Source organism: Mobula birostris, chromosome 4 (assembly GCF_030028105.1).
Source record: "Mobula birostris isolate sMobBir1 chromosome 4, sMobBir1.hap1, whole genome shotgun sequence".
NCBI lineage: Eukaryota > Metazoa > Chordata > Chondrichthyes > Myliobatiformes > Myliobatidae > Mobula > Mobula birostris.
In genome coordinates, this window is record NC_092373.1 from 62,165,719 (window position 1) to 62,184,406 (window position 18,688).

The 18,688-nt window shown below is 41.4% G+C and overlaps 1 protein-coding gene across 9 annotated transcripts in view; it reads right to left on the bottom strand.

The window, feature by feature from the left end:
- schip1 (schwannomin interacting protein 1) overlaps positions 1-18,688 on the bottom strand; it is a 214,553-nt gene that overhangs the window by 51,992 nt on the left and 143,873 nt on the right. For all 9 annotated transcript variants that reach the window (XM_072255439.1, XM_072255436.1, XM_072255440.1 and 6 more), the window contains 3 exons: positions 18,045-18,162; positions 13,942-14,139; positions 3,488-3,611 (listed from right to left, as the gene is read on the bottom strand). In XM_072255439.1, coding sequence (XP_072111540.1) covers positions 3,488-3,611; positions 13,942-14,139; positions 18,045-18,162 — 440 coding nt within the window. The remainder of the gene's footprint in view (positions 1-3,487; positions 3,612-13,941; positions 14,140-18,044; positions 18,163-18,688) is intronic.

The window sequence follows — 18,688 nt, forward strand, 5'->3', positions numbered from 1 at the left end:
CAAAAGAATTATGAAGTAGGAGGTAAATCAGCTAGATTATTAGCATATAAATTACGAAAACAACAAGCAGACAATACAATTCATAAAATAAAGACTCCAAAGACAAAGCTTGTGGAGAGTACAATAGGGAAAATTCAAGAGAGTTTTGAAACATATTATCGAGAGCTGTACTCCCAACCCCGGGCCCCCAATGAGCCCTATATAGACAGTGTATTGAATTTTTTAGATCTACCTAAACTTACAGATTTACAAAATGAAAGTTTATTAGAACCAGTAACTGTCAAAGAACTGAACGTGGCCATCTCTAGGTTAAAGGCTGGAAAGTTCCCGGGTTCTGATGGGTTTACCTCACAGGTACAAGTCCCTGAAGACACAGTTAGCCCCATTACTACTTAACACCTTTAATTGGATCTTGCAGAGAGGAGAAACTCCACCTTCCTGGAGAGAAGCGATTATTTCAGTTATTCCTAAAGAGGGTAAAGATAAACTAGAATGTGGCAATTATCGGCCAATTAGTGTTCTTAACTTAGATTACAAACTATTTACATCTATATTAGCGCACAGATTGGAAAAGCTTTTACCTGGCCTAATCCACTTAGACCGGACTGGACTTATTCAACAAAGACAAACACAGGACAACATAAGGAGAACTCTGCACATCTTAGAACAGGTTAATAAGAACGAGACAGAGACAGGATTGGACGCTGAGAAAGCTTTTGATTCGGTTAGTTGGGCATTCCTATACAGAGTGTTAGGAAGATTCGGCTTTCAAGAAAAGTTTATTAAAGTAATTCAGACTCTATATGACAGCCCTACAGCCCGAATTAAGATAAATGGGGACCTCTCTGACTCCTTCATCTTAGAGAGAGGCACTAGACAGGGATGCCCAATTTTTCCTCTCCTTTTTGCGCTATATATTGAACCGCTTGCCCAACTAATAAGACAGAGCGAAATCGTAAAAGGTATCAAGGTGGCAGGGATGGAACAGAAAGTGCCGTTATTCGCAGATGATGTTTTGGTCTATCTGAGTGAACCAGAAAAATCATTTATAGGATTGTTTACACTGTTGGATGACTTTGGGAAAATATCAGGTTATAAAATAAATGTAAGGAAAACGCAGGTTATGTCCCTAAATTATACACCATCCAAAAAATTGCAGGATACATATGATCTTAAGTGGGAAGCTAAATCATTAAAATATTTAGGAATAACCCTGCCGAAGGATCTTTCAACACTGTCACAGGTAAATTATGGGCCATTAATCTCAGAGATAAAAGCAGATATACATAGATGGAATCTTATCCCCTTTTTAAGTTTAAATTCAAGGATAAATACTATAAAAATGAATATTCTTCCTCGGTTATTGTATCTTTTCCGTACTTTACCGGTGGAGGTGGATGATAATCAATTCAGGGAATGGGACAAATGGATTTCCCGCTTCATTTGGCAAGGAAAGAAACCTAGAATTCGATATAACACCTTACAGTTAGGGAAGGAAGGAGGAGGTATGGTTCTTCCTTGCCTGAGAAATTATTTTTATGCCTCACAGATAACCCCTCTGTTATATTGGTGTAATAGGGAATATAAGGCTAGATGGAAGGAAATAGAATTTGGATTAGTTGACAGTTTTCCTCTTCAGGCCTCAATAGCTGACAAAGGATTGATGGCCCAGTTGGAAAAATTTAAAAATGCTTGGATAAATCTTACATTAAAAGTATGGCAGAAGGTGGTTAATTCATGTGGAATTAATAACATGTTAAAACTCTTTAGATGGTGTGCATATGATACCGAATTCCTTCCCAACAGAGGAGATAAAAGATTTGAGCTATGGATAAAGAAAGGTCTTACAACCTACCTCTCATTTATAGATAAAAGAGTATTACAAAGTTTCCAAATCCTGCAGGACAAACATGGCCTAGAACATAATGACTTTTTTAGGTACCTTCAAGTACGAAACTATGTTAACCAGAGTTGTAGATATACAGACCTATCAACAGTAGAATTAGAATTTTTCAAGATTCTGAATTCAGCTTGCAGTTCCATACCTAGTAAATCAGTTTCTCGATTATATAATGCACTCTCCCATGTTAAAAATGTAAATACACTGTATATTAAAGAGAAGTGGGAGAAAGAAGCGGGGTTGGTACTTTCAGAGGAGGCTTGGGAGAAAATCTGCAGCTTTCAATGGTCCTCGACTAATTCTTTGACTTGGAGAGAACATTGTTGGAAAAACATTATAAGATACTTCAAGACCCCATATCAGGAAAAATATAAAGATACAAATGTGATGTGTTGGAGAAGGTGCAGCTCCAAGGAGGCAAATCATTTTCATATTTTTTGGGATTGCTCTAAATTAAGTCTATTTTGGGAAGGTATTCATAAAACATTAGTTAAGGTACTTAGGTCCCAGATACCTCTGAACTTTGAGACGCTCTATTTGGGGCATGTATTGTTTCTTGAACAGAAGGAAGATATAAAGTTGCTGCAGGCCCTCTTAGCGGCAAGTAAGAAATCAATCACTAGAAAATGGCTAAATCCAATACCACCTACTTTAGAAGATTGGTACGAAATTATCTTGGAAATATTTAAAATGGAAAAGTTGACTTACTCCCTGAGAACTCAAAGAGAAAAATTTTATCAAATCTGGAATAAATAGATTGAATATATAACCCCAATGCGAGCAGACTTTAGATGACTCTCCTAACGATTTATACTGCTCTTCTCATCAACACAGTAATATTGCTAACGTAAGCACCCCTAGTCTAAATGTTTGTTTTTTTTTTTGTTTTCTTTTGGAAAATAGAGAATTAACACAAGTAAAGGGAAAGATTTGGGAAAGGGATAAAAAAATGAAAAAATTAAGTAAATAAGTACATAGGGATTGGATAATTATGTCTGCAGGCAGGAGCAAGCATGAACAAATTAGGATATAAACACCTACAATGGTTGATACATAGGCTTATATACAACATTTTGGACCAGTGGAAATGGTCCAGAAGGGTTATATGGAAACTATTATTACCATTTTTCTTAACAACTAATTCCATTACTTAGCCTAATAGGTTAGATTTACCACAGTACATAATTATCTATTTAAATGTTTATTTTCCTTTTATATCATCTCAATGTGTACTTAAGAATGTATAAATAATTGTAGTTTTATACATATAAAAAAATGGAAAAGGTTATATGCGTGAAAAAACTACATGATATTTGTGAATTCCTTATCCAAATAAAAATAAAATTAAAAAAAAAGAAAATATAAAAAAAAATTAAAAAAAAATAAACCCAACAGCCTTGATCAGGCTTTTTAATCATCTCTCCTCGTATCTTCTTATGTACTTCATAATGGTATTTTATTTGCTTCTACTTCCTCTCTGTCAGTTCCAATCACGTTCTACAACTGCAACCGATGCAGTGGCCGAGCATCTGTCTGACACATGTACATTCTGCAATGCAAACCAGGGGTAGAAAATGAAATACTTACTCTCTATCTGGGAGTGTAAGTCATTGACTATAACCTGTAGCTGGCCAAGAGTCATGTCACGCAAGTCTGTGGGCTTGAGACTCCGTTTCATCAAACTTTCACTAATATGGGGCATGTGAGGCAACTGGGGAGGGGAAAAAAACAACATACTTAGTAACAGCACCGACAAACAGCAATCAATAAAGTAATTTGCAATTCTACTGGAAATATTCTCGTGTCAAAGGAACGTTAGGTTAGAGACAATGAGATCGTACCTAATGGGGTGGTATAGTAGCTTATTGTCGACATGATACTTCAGCGGTTAGCGCAACTTGTTACAGTGGCAGCAACCTGCGTTCAATTCCTGCTAAGGTCTAAGGAGTTTGTATGTTCTCCTTGTGACCACATGGGTTCCCTTTGGGTGCTCTGGTTTACTCCACATTACAAAGACAAACCAGATGGCAAGTTAATTAATCACATGGGTGTAATTGGGCAGTGTGGGCTCATTAGGCAGGGAGGGTCTGTTACCATGTTGTATCTCTAAAATAACAAAAAATTTAAAAAATATATACGTATGTACATGGATGTTTCTGAAAAGGAAGTTAGGACTTGGTTGAGAATCTTACTGTTTTTTCCCCGATGCTTAGAATGTAAGATTTCAACGGTTCTTGTTTCGGTCGAAGCAAGTAGCTGAAGTGAGCGGAAGAATTCGGGTCGAAAAAGTCGCTTTATTTTAAAAAACTGCTCGGGGAGAAGGGTCTACACTGCGCAGGCGCGTGACGTAGCGCGCCAAGGTTTAAAAAGAAAAAATTTCAACGGTTCTTGTTTCAGTCGAAGCAAGTAGCTGAAGAAGTGAGCGGAAGAAGTCAGGTTGAAAAAGTCTTTTTTTTTTTAAAAAACTGCTTGGAGAGAAGGGTCTGCACTGCGCAGGCGCATGACGTAGCGTGCCAAGGTTTAAAAAGCAGACCACCATATACAGCGGCCATCGTTGGAGTGGACTGAGTCAGAGTGGGACGGCTTTGGCTCAAACAGGCTTCGGCGAGAACAGGCAGAGGCCAGGGTAGGTTCCGGTAAGTTTTTTGTTCAGATTGTTTAGTGCAGTGAGAATGCCAGGCAGGATATTGGAATGCTCCTCTTGCAGGATGTGGGAAGTCAGGGAGGCCTCCAGTGTCCCTGACAACGACACCTGCAAGAAGTGCATCCAGCTGCAGCTCCTGACAAACCGCGTTAGGGAACTGGAGCAGGAGCTGGATGACCTGCGGATCATTCGGGAGAATGAGGAGATTATAGATCGTAGCTACAGGGAGGTAGTTACGCCAAAGGAGCAGCGGACAGGAAATTGGGTCACTGTCAGGCGAGGGAAGAGGAAAGGGCAGGCAGAGCAGGGTTCCCCTGTGGCCATTCCCCTCAACAACAAGTATGCCGCATTGGATACTGTTGGAGGGGATGACTTACCTGGGACTAGCTGCAGTAGCCGGATCTCTGTCACTGAGTCTGGCTCTGCAGTGCAGAAGGGAGGGGGGAAAAAGAGGAGAGCGGTAGTGATAGGGGACTTGATAGTTAGAGGTACAGATAGGAGGTTCTGTGGTCGTGACAGAGAATCCAGGATGGTTTGTTGCCTCCCAGGTGCCAGGGTCAAGGATGTCTCTGATCGATTGCATGACATTCTGAAGTGGGAGGGTGACCAGCTAGATGTCGTAGTGCACATCGGTACCAATGACATAGCAAGGAAGAGTGAAGAGGTCCTGGACAGTGAGTATAGAGAGCTTGGTAGGAAGTTGAAAAGCAGGACCTCAAGGGTGGTAATCTCAGGATTGCTACCTGTGCTAGGTGCCAGTGAGGGTAGGAATAGGATGCTCTGGAGGAGGAACAAGTGGCTGAGGAACTGGTGTAGGGGGCAGGGTTTCAGATTTCAGTATCATTGGGACCTCTTCTGGGGCAGGTGGGACCTGTACAAGAGAGACGGGTTACACTTGAACCACTGGGGGACCAATATCCTTTCAGGGAGGTTTGTTAGTGCTATTGGGGAGGCTTTAAACTAGATTTGCAGGGAGATGGGAACCAGAGTGCCAGAGCTGACAGTGTGGCTGGGGTGAAAATAAATGATGTTGAAAGTTTAAGCAAATCCGCTGATAGAAAGGCTGTGAGTGGTGGTAAAAATCTTCTGAGGTGTATATATTTCAATGCTAGGAGTATTGCGGGGAAGGCGGATGAGTTGAGGGTGTGGATTGACACGTGGAATTATGATGTTGTAGCAATTAGTGAAACTTGGCTACAGGAGGGGCAAGACTGGCAGCTTAATATTCCAGGGTTCCGATGTTTCAGATGTGATCGAGGCAGAGGAATGAAAGGTGGGGGAGTAGCATTGCTTGTTAGGGAAAATATTACAGCAGTGCTCAGGCAGGACGGATTAGAGGGCTTGTCAACTGAGTCCTTATGGGTGGAGCTGAGAAACAGGAAAGGTATGGCCACATTAGTGGGATTGTATTACAGACCACCCAATAGTCAACGAGACTTGGAAGAGCAAATCTGCAGAGAGATAGCAGGCAACTGCAGGAAACATAAAGTTGTGGTGGTAGGGGATTTTAATTTTCCATACATTGATTGGGACTCCCATACTGTTAGGGGTCTAGATGGTTTAGAGTTTGTAAAATGTGTTCAGGAAAGTTTTCTAAATCAGTATATAGAGGGACCAACTAGAGGGGATGCAATATTGGATCTCCTGTTAGGAAACGAATTAGGGCAAGTGACAGAAGTCTGTGTAGGGGAGCACTTTGGTTCCAGTGATCATAACACCATTAGTTTCAATTTGATCATGGACAAGGATAGATCTGGTCCTAGGGTTGAGGTTCTGAACTGGAAGAAGGCCAAATTTGAAGAAATGAGAAAGGATCTAAAAAGCGTGGATTGGGACAGGTTGTTCTCTGGCAAAGATGTGATTGGTAGGTGGGAAGCCTTCAAAGGAGAAATTTTGAGAGTGCAGAGTTTGTATGTTCCTGTCAGGATTAAAGGCAAATTGAATAGGAATAAGGAATCTTGGTTCTCAAGGGATATTGCAACTCTGATAAAGAAGAAGAGGGAGTTGTATGAAATGTATAGGAAACAGGGGGTAAATCAGGTGCTTGAGGAGTATAAGTGCAAGAAAATACTTAAGAAAGAAATCAGGAGGGCAAAAAGAAGACATTAGGTTGCCTTGGCAGTCAAAGTGAAGGATAATCCAAAGAGCTTTTACAAGTATATTAAGAGCAAAAGGATTGTAAGGGATAAAATTGGTCCTCTTGAAGATCAGAGTGGTCGGCTTTGTGCAGAACCAAAGGAAATGGGGGAGATCTTAAATAGGTTTTTTGCGTCTGTATTTACTAAGGAAGCTGGCATGAAATCTATGGAATTGAGGGAATCAAGTAGTGAGACCATGGAAACTGTACACATTGAAAAGGAGGAGGTGCTTGCTGTCTTGAGGAAAATTAAAGTGGATAGTCCCCGGGACCTGACAGAGTGTTCCCTCGGACCTTGAAGGGGACTAGTGTTGAAATTGCGGGGGCCCTGGCAGAAATATTTAAAATGTCGCTGTCTATGGGTGAAGTGCCGGAGGATTGGACAGTGGCTCATGTTGTTTCGTTGTTTAAAAAAGGATCGAAAAGTAATCCGGGAAATTATAGGCCGGTGAGTTTAACGTCGGTAGTAGGTAAGTTATTGGAGGGAGTACTAAGAGACAGAATCTACAAGCATTTGGATAGACAGGGGCTTATTAGGGACAGTCAACATGGCTTTGTGCGTGGTAGGTCATGTTTGACCAATCTGTTGGGAGTTTTTCGAGGAGGTTACCAGGAAAGTGGATGAAGGGAAGGCAGTGGATATTGTCTACATGGACTTCAGTAAGGCCTTTGACAAGGTCCCGCATGGGAGGTTAGTTAGGAAAATTCAGTCGCTAGGTATACATGGAGAGGTGGTAAATTGGATTAGACATTGGCTCAATGGAGAAGCCAGAGAGTGGTGGTAGAGAATTGCTTCTCTGAGTGGAGGCCTGTGACTAGTGGTGTGCCACAGGGATCAGTGCTGGGTCCATTGTTATTTGTCATCTATATCAATGATCTGGATGATAATATGGTAAATTGGATCAGCAAGTTTGCTGATGATACAAAGATTGGAGGTATAGTAGACAGTGAGGAAGGTTTTCAGAGCCTGCAGAGGGACTTGGACCAGCTAGAAAAATGGGCTGAAAAATGGCAGATGGAGTTTAATACTGACAAGTGTGAGGTATTGCACGTTCGAAGGACAAATCAACGTAGAACATACAGAGTTAATGGTAAGGCACTGAGGAGTGCAGTGGAACAGAGGGATCTGGGAATACAGATACAAAATTCCCTAAAAGTGTCGTCACAGGTAGATAGGGTCGTAAGGAGAGCTTTTGGTACATTGGCCTTTATTAATCAAAGTATTGAGTATAAGAGCTGGAATGTTATGATGAGGTTGTATAAGGCATTGGTGAGGCCGAATCTGGAGTATTGTGTTCAGTTTTGGTCACCAAATTACAGGAAGGATATAAATAAGGTTGAAAGAGTGCAGAGAAGGTTTACAAGGATGTTGCCGGGACTTGAGAAACTCAGTTACAGAGAAAGGTTGAATAGGTTAGGACTTTATTCCCTGGAGCGTAGAAGAATGAGGGGAGATTTGATAGAGGTATATAAAATTATGATGGGTATAGATTGAGTGAATGCAAGCAGGCTTTTTCCACTGAGGCAAGGGGAGAAAAAAACCAGAGCATATGGGTTAAGGGTGAGGGGGGGAAAAGTTTAAAGGGAACATTAGGGGGGGCTTCTTCACACAGAGAGTGGTGGGAGTATGGAATGAGCTGCCAGATGAGGTGGTAAATGCGGGTTCTTTTTTTAACATTTAAGAATAAATTGGACAGATACATGGATGGGAAGTGTATGGAGGTGTATGGAGGGATATGGTCCGTGTGCAGGTCAGTGGGACGAGGCAGAAAATGGTTTGGCACAGCCAAGAAGGGCCAAAGGGCCTGTTTCTGTGCTGTAGTTTCTATGGTTCTATGGTTCTAAGATGGGCTTCCAACGTAACTAACACACATAAAAGTTGCTGGTGAACGCAGCAGGCCAGGCAGCATCTCTAGGAAGAGGTGCAGTCGACATTTCAGGCCGAGACCCTTCGTCAGGACTAACTGAAGGAAGAGTGAGTAAGGGATTTGAAAGTTGGAGGGGGAGGGGGAGATCCAAAATGATCGGAGAAGACAGGAGGGGGAGGGATGGAGCCAAGAGCTGGACAGGTGATAGGCAAAAGGGATATGAGAGGATCATGGGACAGGAGGTCTGGGAAGAAAGATAAGGCAGGGGGGACCCAGAGGATGGGCAAGGGGTATATTCAGAGGGACAGAGGGAGAAAAAGGAGAGTGAGAGAAAGAATGTGTGTATAAAAATAAGTAACAGATGGGGTACGAGGGGGAGGTGGGCATTAGCGGAAGTTAGAGAGGTCGATGTTCATGCCATCAGGTTGGAGGCTACCCAGCCGGAATATAAGGTGTTGTTCCTCCAACCTGAGTGTGGCTTCATCTTTACAGTAGAGGAGGCCGTGGATAGACATGTCAGAATGGACGAATGGACAAGGGAGTTGCGTAGGGAGCGACACTCATCTTTCCCTCCCCCCCTCTCTCTGCATTCCGCAGGGATCGCTCCCTACACAACTCCCTTGTCCATTCGTCCCCCCCATCCCTCCCCACTGATCTCCCTCCTGGCACTTATCCGTGTAAGCGGAACAAGTGCTACACATGCCCTTACACTTCCTCCCTTACCACCATTCAGGGCCCCAAACAGTCCTTCCAGGTGAGGCAACACTTCACCTGTGAGTCGACTGGGGTGATATACTGCGTCCGGTGCTCCCGATGTGGCCTTTTATATATTGGCGAGACCCGACGCAGACTGGGAGACCACTTTACTGAACATCTACGCTCTGTCCGCCAGAGAAAGCAGGATCTCCCAGCAGCCACACATTTTAATTCCACATCCCATTCCCATTCTGACATGTCTATCCACAGCCTCCTCTACTGTAAAGATGAAGCCACACTCAGGTTGGAGGAACAACACCTTATATTCCGGCTGGGTAGCCTCCAACCTGATGGCATGAACATCGACTTCTCTAACTTCTGCTAATGCCCACCTCCCCCTCGTACCCCATCTGTTACTTATTTTTATACACACATTCTTTCTCTCACTCTCCTTTTTCTCCCTCTGTCCCTCTGAATATACCCCTTGCCCATCCTCTGGGTCCCCCCCCGCCCTTGTCTTTCTTCCCGGACCTCCTGTCCCATGACCCTCTCATATCCCTTTTGCCTATCACCTGTCCAGCTCTTGGCTCCATCCCTCCCCCTCCTGTCTTCTCCTATCATTTTGGATCTCCCCCTCCAACTTTCAAATCCCTTACTCACTCTTCCTTCAGTTAGTCCTGACGAAGGGTCTCGGCCTGAAACGTTGACTGCACCTCTTCCTAGAGATTCTGCCTGGCCTGCTGCGTTCACCAGCAACCTTTATGTGTGTTGCTTGAATTTCCGGCATCTGCAGAATTCCTGTTATTTCCAACGTAACTAGTTCCCTTTTATCACTGAATATGATTTTACAGGGTCAAGTGTTTGTGCATCTGTTTTCAGAACTATGGGTTCCATCCAGCTATATTTTTGTAATTCTTCTGAACAGTAGATAACTTCAGAGGGAGTTTCTAGTCAATGAGACTAGTGTGAGCTAAAGTCACATAATGGCTCACAAGGGTATTTTTTCATTGAGAATGTAACTAAACATGCTCATTTAATATTTTTGGAGTCATTACAGATTAAAAGTTAGCAAGAGAAATCTTATAGAAGATCTAGGGAAATCTTCTCCAAAATTATCCCATTAAATAGTTTTAAAGAGTACCAGTGAAATAAGAGATTGCATTAGGCCAGCTAATTAATGCTATTTGCTTCAATGTTTTAATTGGTTTGTGGCATTTTGGCATTTTGCATCTTAATGTCAACATTGAAGAGCCTGATGTGTTTATCAGATCAAAGCATGAAGTTATTCACTCTCTGGGTCTGCACTGGCATCTGTTTGGTAAAGATTAGGATAAATTTGATGTTAAGAGTAATAAAAATGGCTGATTAGGAAAAAAACATAAAATAGTAAATATTCAGGGCACATTTCTTTATGGGTACATCTACATGTGATAAAAATTTGAACTGCACCCATTGAAATATCCCTACCTTAGAGGTTTACATGGATTAGGTTAGCTCCCCAGTATTAAGATGGAGTGTTACTATAGATTAGACTCCTTGGAGACCTGCTGCAGAAAAATATTTCTATGGACAGAGCTGCAGAATGAGAACTAGACACAATTCTGTATTCTCAATCTTTAAGGTATGCATGTGCTGGGGAGGAACCTTATGCTGCAGGTACAAATGTTAAACATTGTCCACATTTCTCTGAATTTGTCAAATATAATAAAATGTTAACTGGGTGCAAAAGCTTCAGAGTTCTGCTGTGCAATGTTGGCTATCAAGGTAAAACTGACATCCTTTGTGCTGCACACTGCTACTGCACAATGTTGGCAATACATTTCTATCATTTGCATATTATTGTAACGCATCTGCCTAATTTGTGCAACTCTGCCAGTACTATCGGGAGCTTTGGCTCACATCGCATCTTCTTCCTCAGCCTGCCGAAGAACTGGCAGAAATCAAGTGGAAAATACAGGATTCTGTTGTCATGTACAATGTTATTTAACCAAAACATGCTCAAAGCTAATCTAATGATTGTTTTAAGCACAATTCAGCTCCTATAATTCGACCGCGAACCTCCCACATAATCACATGTGTCTCAGGGTAACTTTCAAGGACAGAGTGTGTGTGTGTGTGTGTGTGTGTGTGTGTGTGTGTGTGTATATATATATATATATATATACACACACACACACACACACACACACACACACACACACACAGATGTTTGTTCACATATAGTGAGGTAGACAGGAAATATCGCTCATTTACTCAATACTTAAATCAGGATTTTTGAACATCTTTTCAAAATTCAAGCTCCACTGTTCCTCTAATATTGGATAATCTGAAAGTGATTTAACGAAGTATCACGTCTGCTTCAGTGACATGTTGATCAGCTAAGGGTCCAGAATCAGGATTTGGTTATCACGGTTAGTTTAGCAAAGGTATTTTCAATTCATAACATAGCAGCTTAGTGCACATTAAGGAAAGGGGAAAAAGACCCTAAATTTTGAAATGAACTCAGATGCAGATGTAACAAAGAATACCAGATCACAAGAGAATATACAATGTAGGTATAAAGCTGGGTGGTTGTGAAACAGCATTTTGTAATTTGCGTCTAGCATCTAGAAATGAATTTACCCTTTAAAATATCATTTGCCAAAATTGCTGATGAGATTATTCAGTAGTCAGGTGCATGTTATGGGTGAGGGGTGTAGGGGGTGGGGGAGGAGGGAGAATGGGACCCAACTGTAGGCAAGAATGCTTTTCAGATTTTGAACCCTTCAAGGAAAAAGGTGGTCATCACTCATTAATAATGTTCCAAGGGACTTCTCAGGATGAATAATGATGTGGGAATATTTTGCATGGAGTGAAATTATGAATCGGCATAGTCACACAGCTAGGTGATCTGCTGCCACACAGTTTTAACAACCCGGGTTCAGTCCGAACTTTGTGTGCTGTCCGTGGGGGGGGTTTGCATGTTCTTCTTGACACCATGTGATTTTCCTCCCAAAGATGGTAGATAAATTAGCTGGGGTAAATTGTCCCTCATACGAAGGTGAGTGGTAGAATCTGTGAGGGGGGACAGGCCAAGCATATGGGGCGATAGTAAAATAAGAGAGGGACAGAGGTATCAAGTAAGCATTAAGTGGCACTTGACTTGATGGGCTGAAGGCCCTCTGTCCTGTATAACTCTACAAGAATGGACTAGGTGGCATTTTGAGCTACCCAGGAGAGGGCAGAATGTGTCTCTCTGATGGCTGAGAGTCCTTGGAATTTAATGACCAAGAAGAGTTCTGTACGTTTAGTCACCACAGCGATATGGAAAACCAAGCAATTATAGGAAAGCAGGATTGTTCAGTTAAGGCTAAAGTTCATATCACTCAAAATCTTTGGAGAATATACAGCACCGGATTCAGTCTCTTATGTTCTTCTGGGGGACTTCAAAGTTTCATCAAATCTATACATTTCATAAATGAATTCAAGTAATATAAATTGGAACATGCAAAACAAGTACAGTATGATAAATGAACATTAAGAACATAATGATAGCACAACGATAATATTTTAAGGGAAAGTTGTTGAATACAAATTATAAGTTTTATCTTTTCATCCTGGACTGCAGAGAAACAGGCAGAAACATAGGAAGAGGTGAATGATCGGCCATGACAGTGGAGAATACCCACATTTCCACGCCTGCTCCTGATATTTATGTTTCTCTGCAACACAACCAGCAATTCTGTGAAATCAATTTCAATTCATGACCCTAAAGGAAAAAGAGTGCTAGCTTTTCAAGGAACAGTCTGCACTTAGCATTGTAATAAAGATGTCCAATTTTAGCTTTTTAAAAGAGTTATTTCAATCATTATCCCAAAGGCTTTTAAAGCTAACTGATCTACAACTGGATTTTCACCTTAAGTTAATTAAGGAATAACATGAAATCTGTAAGTCGAAAGCAATTCACATCAAAAGAAGCCACTTACTATGAAACTAACAAAGATCTTCCACAAAGATGCCATTAAGATACCTTTACCAGTAGCTTTTCATCTACATCAATGACGAAATCCCAAGTACATCTCCTCTGTTTCCTTCACTTCTTTTGCTCAGCTACAAAACTGATTCAAGATTAAGAAGGCAAAAGCAAAAGAAAGGAGTATAAACAGGAAGGACCCAAATCTGCACTCACCATAAAAATACCAAGTGCATTGCCTGGGAAGCTTCCTTTATTAAAAAAAAAAGGACAAACATGCATCAGATTTCCTTTTGCATTCCACTTCAAATTTAACTTGACTCTGAAGGGTAATTTAGAATTAATGAATAAGACTAAAATTTAATACAGGTCTCCAAGGGATGTGGAAATTAAAAATCATTGCTCAGGACACCAGACATTAGCTAATTTTTGCAACTTTCCTGCATCATTGAGCAACTAAATTGTGTCAAAGCATGTTACTGATTGATAGGAAGTATTGAACAAAAATTCAAAAATACACAGTTGTAGGGAGATGGCAGAGAGAAAACAACCACTTACTCTCCAAACCTGTATGGTCACAATACTTAAGATAAGCTTAAAAGACAGAAAGGTTTACAGTAATAAATTTACTGATTAAACTGCAGTATAGGACACTATATGTGGAAAGTCACTTCTACCTGTATACATATATATAAGATAAATAACAAAACTTCTACATTTATACTGCTCAGTGTAAGAACTTACCAGATCTGCCACTGGAGATTTCTTTCTGTTCTGCTTTTCTACTTCTACTTGCATCTTTGCCATAGGCTTTGCCATAGCAAGAGCCATCTTAGCTTCAGCCTGCAACTTTTTCTGCCTCGTAAGAAAATCCATATCGTCAAGTGACTCGGATTCTTCCTCCGTGGTGTCTCTGTCCGAGTACGAAGAGCTTTGCTTGCTCTAGGGAAAGAGATAATCTTTTGTAAAGTCTTTCCAAATGGAATGCAGAACAGATGCCACCATAAACCACGTGTTCCACAATCTATTGTGGCAACTGAATCCATCTTTCATTAATCAGTTAAGTCCCATTTTGTCAGTGAGCACTTGAGAACCACCCAGCTCGAAGTTCTTTTCCCAAATGTTGTCTTGAAATGTTTCCCTTCAAGTAATTATCCAGCTCCCTTTTAAATAGCACTATCTCTGGAAGTGCTCTATTGATCTTAACTGTTTTTAAGCATAAAAAAAAGTTTTGGACATTTTTGCTAAGCACCCTCATTCAATATCCTCTTGACCTTAAATTGTTCCCGTTGATAGAATGGTTATTTCTCTGTATTAAAATTCATAGTTTTAAATATACTGGTACCTCACTCAGAATATATTTACAGCATTGAAAATGCCAGTGGAATCAGGACAAGAGGTCATTCCAGCAATTTTACATACAGAGACACGTTTCCAACAGCAGTGTTGCACAAACATTGCCTTCCTCCCTGCTATTCTGCTGAGAATCAGATTGAGGGCTCAGTCCTTCGCTGGCACTTGTGCTTAAGTGAAATGATGAATGCCATGCCAATGTTACATGGTTTTCCTGGGGGCATGGGCCAACAAGGCAATGTGCAATGGCTGCTTGTGAGGGATGGTGCTGGCTAGGCTGTGGTGAGCACTGCAGTTGCACAGCACTGACACGCAGGGAGCTGGGCTGGGCTGCAGCCTGGCCAGCAATGGAGTACACCTTGCTGCCGGCGACTGGCACTACCAGATGACTTTGGTCCAACAGAATCCCTCACCTTTTCCAGTTGGATGTGATGGAAGTTGCTCCCTCCCCCTCCCTTTCTTAGCCATTCCCTGCCCATTATTTTCTCTGTGGTAAACAAACTCTTCTTTCCAGGACCTCCACTGAGCTTGCAGAGCCATGTTTTGTCACAGAATTTTGTTGCCTGAGGGCATGTATTTTTTGACTGCGGATTATATATTTGTGCATGTCCCAACTCCACGACCAAGATGCCAACTGCCAGGAGGGGAGACACTGGAGGCGGTGTGGCATGGCATTCATGCTGGACTGGGGCAGGCCCCTCCCATTGGTTCACTCAGTGGAAGACAAGCTGGATTATGTTTGCACGTTTGTCTGTGGGCTGCTGAGGGTTCATTCTTGTTGACAATGTTCATGCGTCATCAATCTATGAGACATGTCATTTAGCAACTTGGGCTACAGCATATTATATTCTTCTTGTGTGGCTGTGTGTTTACTGCTATCTTACATGTACCTCGTGCTGTGTGACTGTTGGTACTGTCCTTTGTACTTTGGCCCTGGAGGAACGCTGTTTTGACTGGCTGTATTCATGAGTATTTATATATGGTTGAATGATAATTAAATTGGAACTTGAACTCAACCTGTGAAAGAATGGAGTTAGTAAATGACCAGATTACAAAGGAGTTGGAGCCAGATACACCAGTGAGGTTGGAAACACTCACTATGTCAGTGGCACCTGCAGAAAGAGAAGCAAGTTATCGACAAAACACTATCTCTGTTTCCATTTTCACAGGAGCTGAGCGCACTGCTGAATGATTCCAACTTTTTCTGTTTTATTTAAGATTTCTACCATGGAAAGTTAAAAACTGGTAAAGCTTGTGGTGTAGATGGTATTACAGCCAAAATGTTGAAATACCTTGGCGACTCGGAGGTTGAGGAGATCGCAAGGCTTTGCAATACAATCTACTCAACAGGAAAGTGGCCAACAGATTTTGTGGTGTCAGGGTTTGTCATGATCCCAAAGAAAAGAGTGAGCATGAAATGCTCAGTTTAGAACTGTAAGTCTTATAAGTCATGCCTCCAAGATCTTGTTATTAATACTTCTAAGCAGAATAAAAAGGACAGTTCTTAATGAAATTAGTGAGTGCAGGTAAGTGTACTCATGAAAGGATTTTCAATTTGCAAATGATTGTGGAACGAGGTCTAGAAAAAAAAGACATTTATTTACATGTGCTTCCCGGATTACGAAAAAGCTTCTGACCGAGTCAATCACGAGCAGCTGGGTCAATTGCCTGAACTCATTGGGGCTGGATGGGAAAGATGTTTGACAGATTGCAAGTCTGTACTGGCATCAGAAGGCAGTAATAAGAACTAGTGGTGGGAATTCACCAGAAGCTGAGATCCAAAAAGGGGTTCGCCAGGGCTGCATTATCTCCCCTTTATTATTTAACATTTACTCAGAGGTAATCTTCAGGGTGTTGAACGAAGAAGCTGCTGTCCAAATTGGTGGAATGATGGTAAACAACTTGAGGCATGCAGTTGATTCAGTGTTGTTAGCCGAGACCGAGGACAAGTTACTCGGTCTCGGCTAACAACACTGAATCATCTAGATAAGATAAATGTTGTAGGCGAACGATTTGGAATGAAAATAAAAGCTGCAAAGATGAAGGTGATGGTAGTATCACGAAAGAAAGAAGTCCCCAAAATCAGCATCAAAATTAACGGCGTAGGCATACAGCAAGTCAAGAAGTTCAAGTACTTGGGACAGATGGTCACAGAGGATGGGAAATGTGATATAGAAATTAGATGAGGAATTGAGATTGCAAGATCAACGTTCTGGAGCCTGAGTGACATGCTGTGTGGCAAGAGGTTGGACCTTGGGATGCGTTGTAGAATTTCGAAATGCTACCTCTGGAGCAGTCTGTTGTACGGAGTCCAATCATGGACCTTATGCAAGGAAGCACAACGACAACTGGAGGCATTTGAAATGTTGTGTTTAAGGAGAATGCAGAAAATTAGATGGGTGAGGAAGGTCAGTAATATGGAAGTGTTGAAGAGAGCGAGGAGAGAAAAGGAGTTGCTGAAAAATGTGCAGAAAAGGAAGCTGGAATATGCCAGGCACTTGTTAAGAGGTGGTGGACTGCAGAAATTGTTATTGGAAGGAATGATAGAAGGAAAGAGGGAAAGAGGAAGGCAGCGAACCACTCGGTATGATATTGTGAGGCAATGGACTGGATTGAGTTATGCTGAGGCCAGAAAAAGAGCACAAGATCGAAGAAGATGGAGGTGCATAGCCACCAACTCCAGATTCGGAACGGCACATACTGACTGACTGAAAATGGGACATATTTTTAAATTTTCATTTGCACTGGAATTCTCCATCACGGTGTTTTGTTTTTTTTTAAATTGTTGGAAGTATGGAAGCACGGAAGTACAATGGTTTGGTCATTAACAGGGTATGAAATATAAAGCTTCATTTGGGTCAAACAGCATACAACCATATGAAGGCTGAACTTGGGGGAGAAGGATGGTTTGTTGGGTTGAGACAACAATTACAGGACTATCTTACTGTGGCTCCTGAAACCAATGCTTTCATGTTTAACTGGAGGAAGAGAGTCTGTGTGTGAAGGAGGACAGTTTTGTCTGCGTGCCTATAGAATCAAACCTATGGAGCTGAACTCTGGAACAGAAATAACAGAGGAAGAGTGATGTGTTTAAATATGTGATAAACTGGAAAGCTTAAAGGAAAATGAGATTATGAGTTTATCATCTTATTGAACATGGAAGAGGTTTTGCCAATGCATGATCATTCCAGTGTGAAAGGCAGAGGGCATATCAAAAAAGATGAAAATAAGGAGCTGTGGATAGACTGTCTTAGAACTAGGAGATGACAGATTCAATGACTTTATAAAGGGAAAAAAATGGAGCAGTAGATAATTGAACAGCCAAAAATAGGCTTTTTTTGAGGTGTTGCTCAATAAGAAATGTCTAGACCTTGAATCAATGAAGCCTTTCAAATGGTCAGTAACCATGCAAGACAGGAAAGTCACAGAAACATTTTAGATAACTATGAAGTAGGAACTCAGGGATTCCAAATACAATATCTGATAACACTTACCATTGGAGACAAGGGGGTGTCCAGGCTAGTTTCTGTCTTGCTGTCATCTGCATCACTGTCCTTGTCACTTCCATTGTCATTAACAAAACAGATCTGCAGATTCATGCCACTCTGAAGACTGTAACACAAAAGTTTTGTGCAGTTTAGGAAAATGAATACAAGTAGGCAACAAGCAAACCAGATTGTACCTGGCATGATAATGCAAGAACAGAAAATGCTAGTAATAATTAACTGGTCAAGCAACATTTGTGAAGACAGAGTAGGGTTAATAGATGAACTTGATAAACCCCAGGGTACTGGATTTGTTGAGTATCTGTAGCATCTTATTTTAGATTTTAGTTTCCTCAATATTTCACATCAAGATATCCAATGTTTGTTTCCATGCACGAGTGTACAAATTAGCAGGAGTAATCACTTGGTTCCTCAAACCTGCTCCGTCATTTAATATATTCAAGGGATATCCATCTACCCTAGGAACTTTCCACGCTCTTAAATGCATCAAGAATCCATCTACTTCTTCCTTAAAAACATTCAAAGACTTGAACTAGTCTTTGATTGGAGTACTGTGCAGATGTAGTAGAAGCATTCCTCTGGAAGTCCAGTGAAGAGCTTTAAAAATCCACTCTCCATAAAAGAGGGGTAAC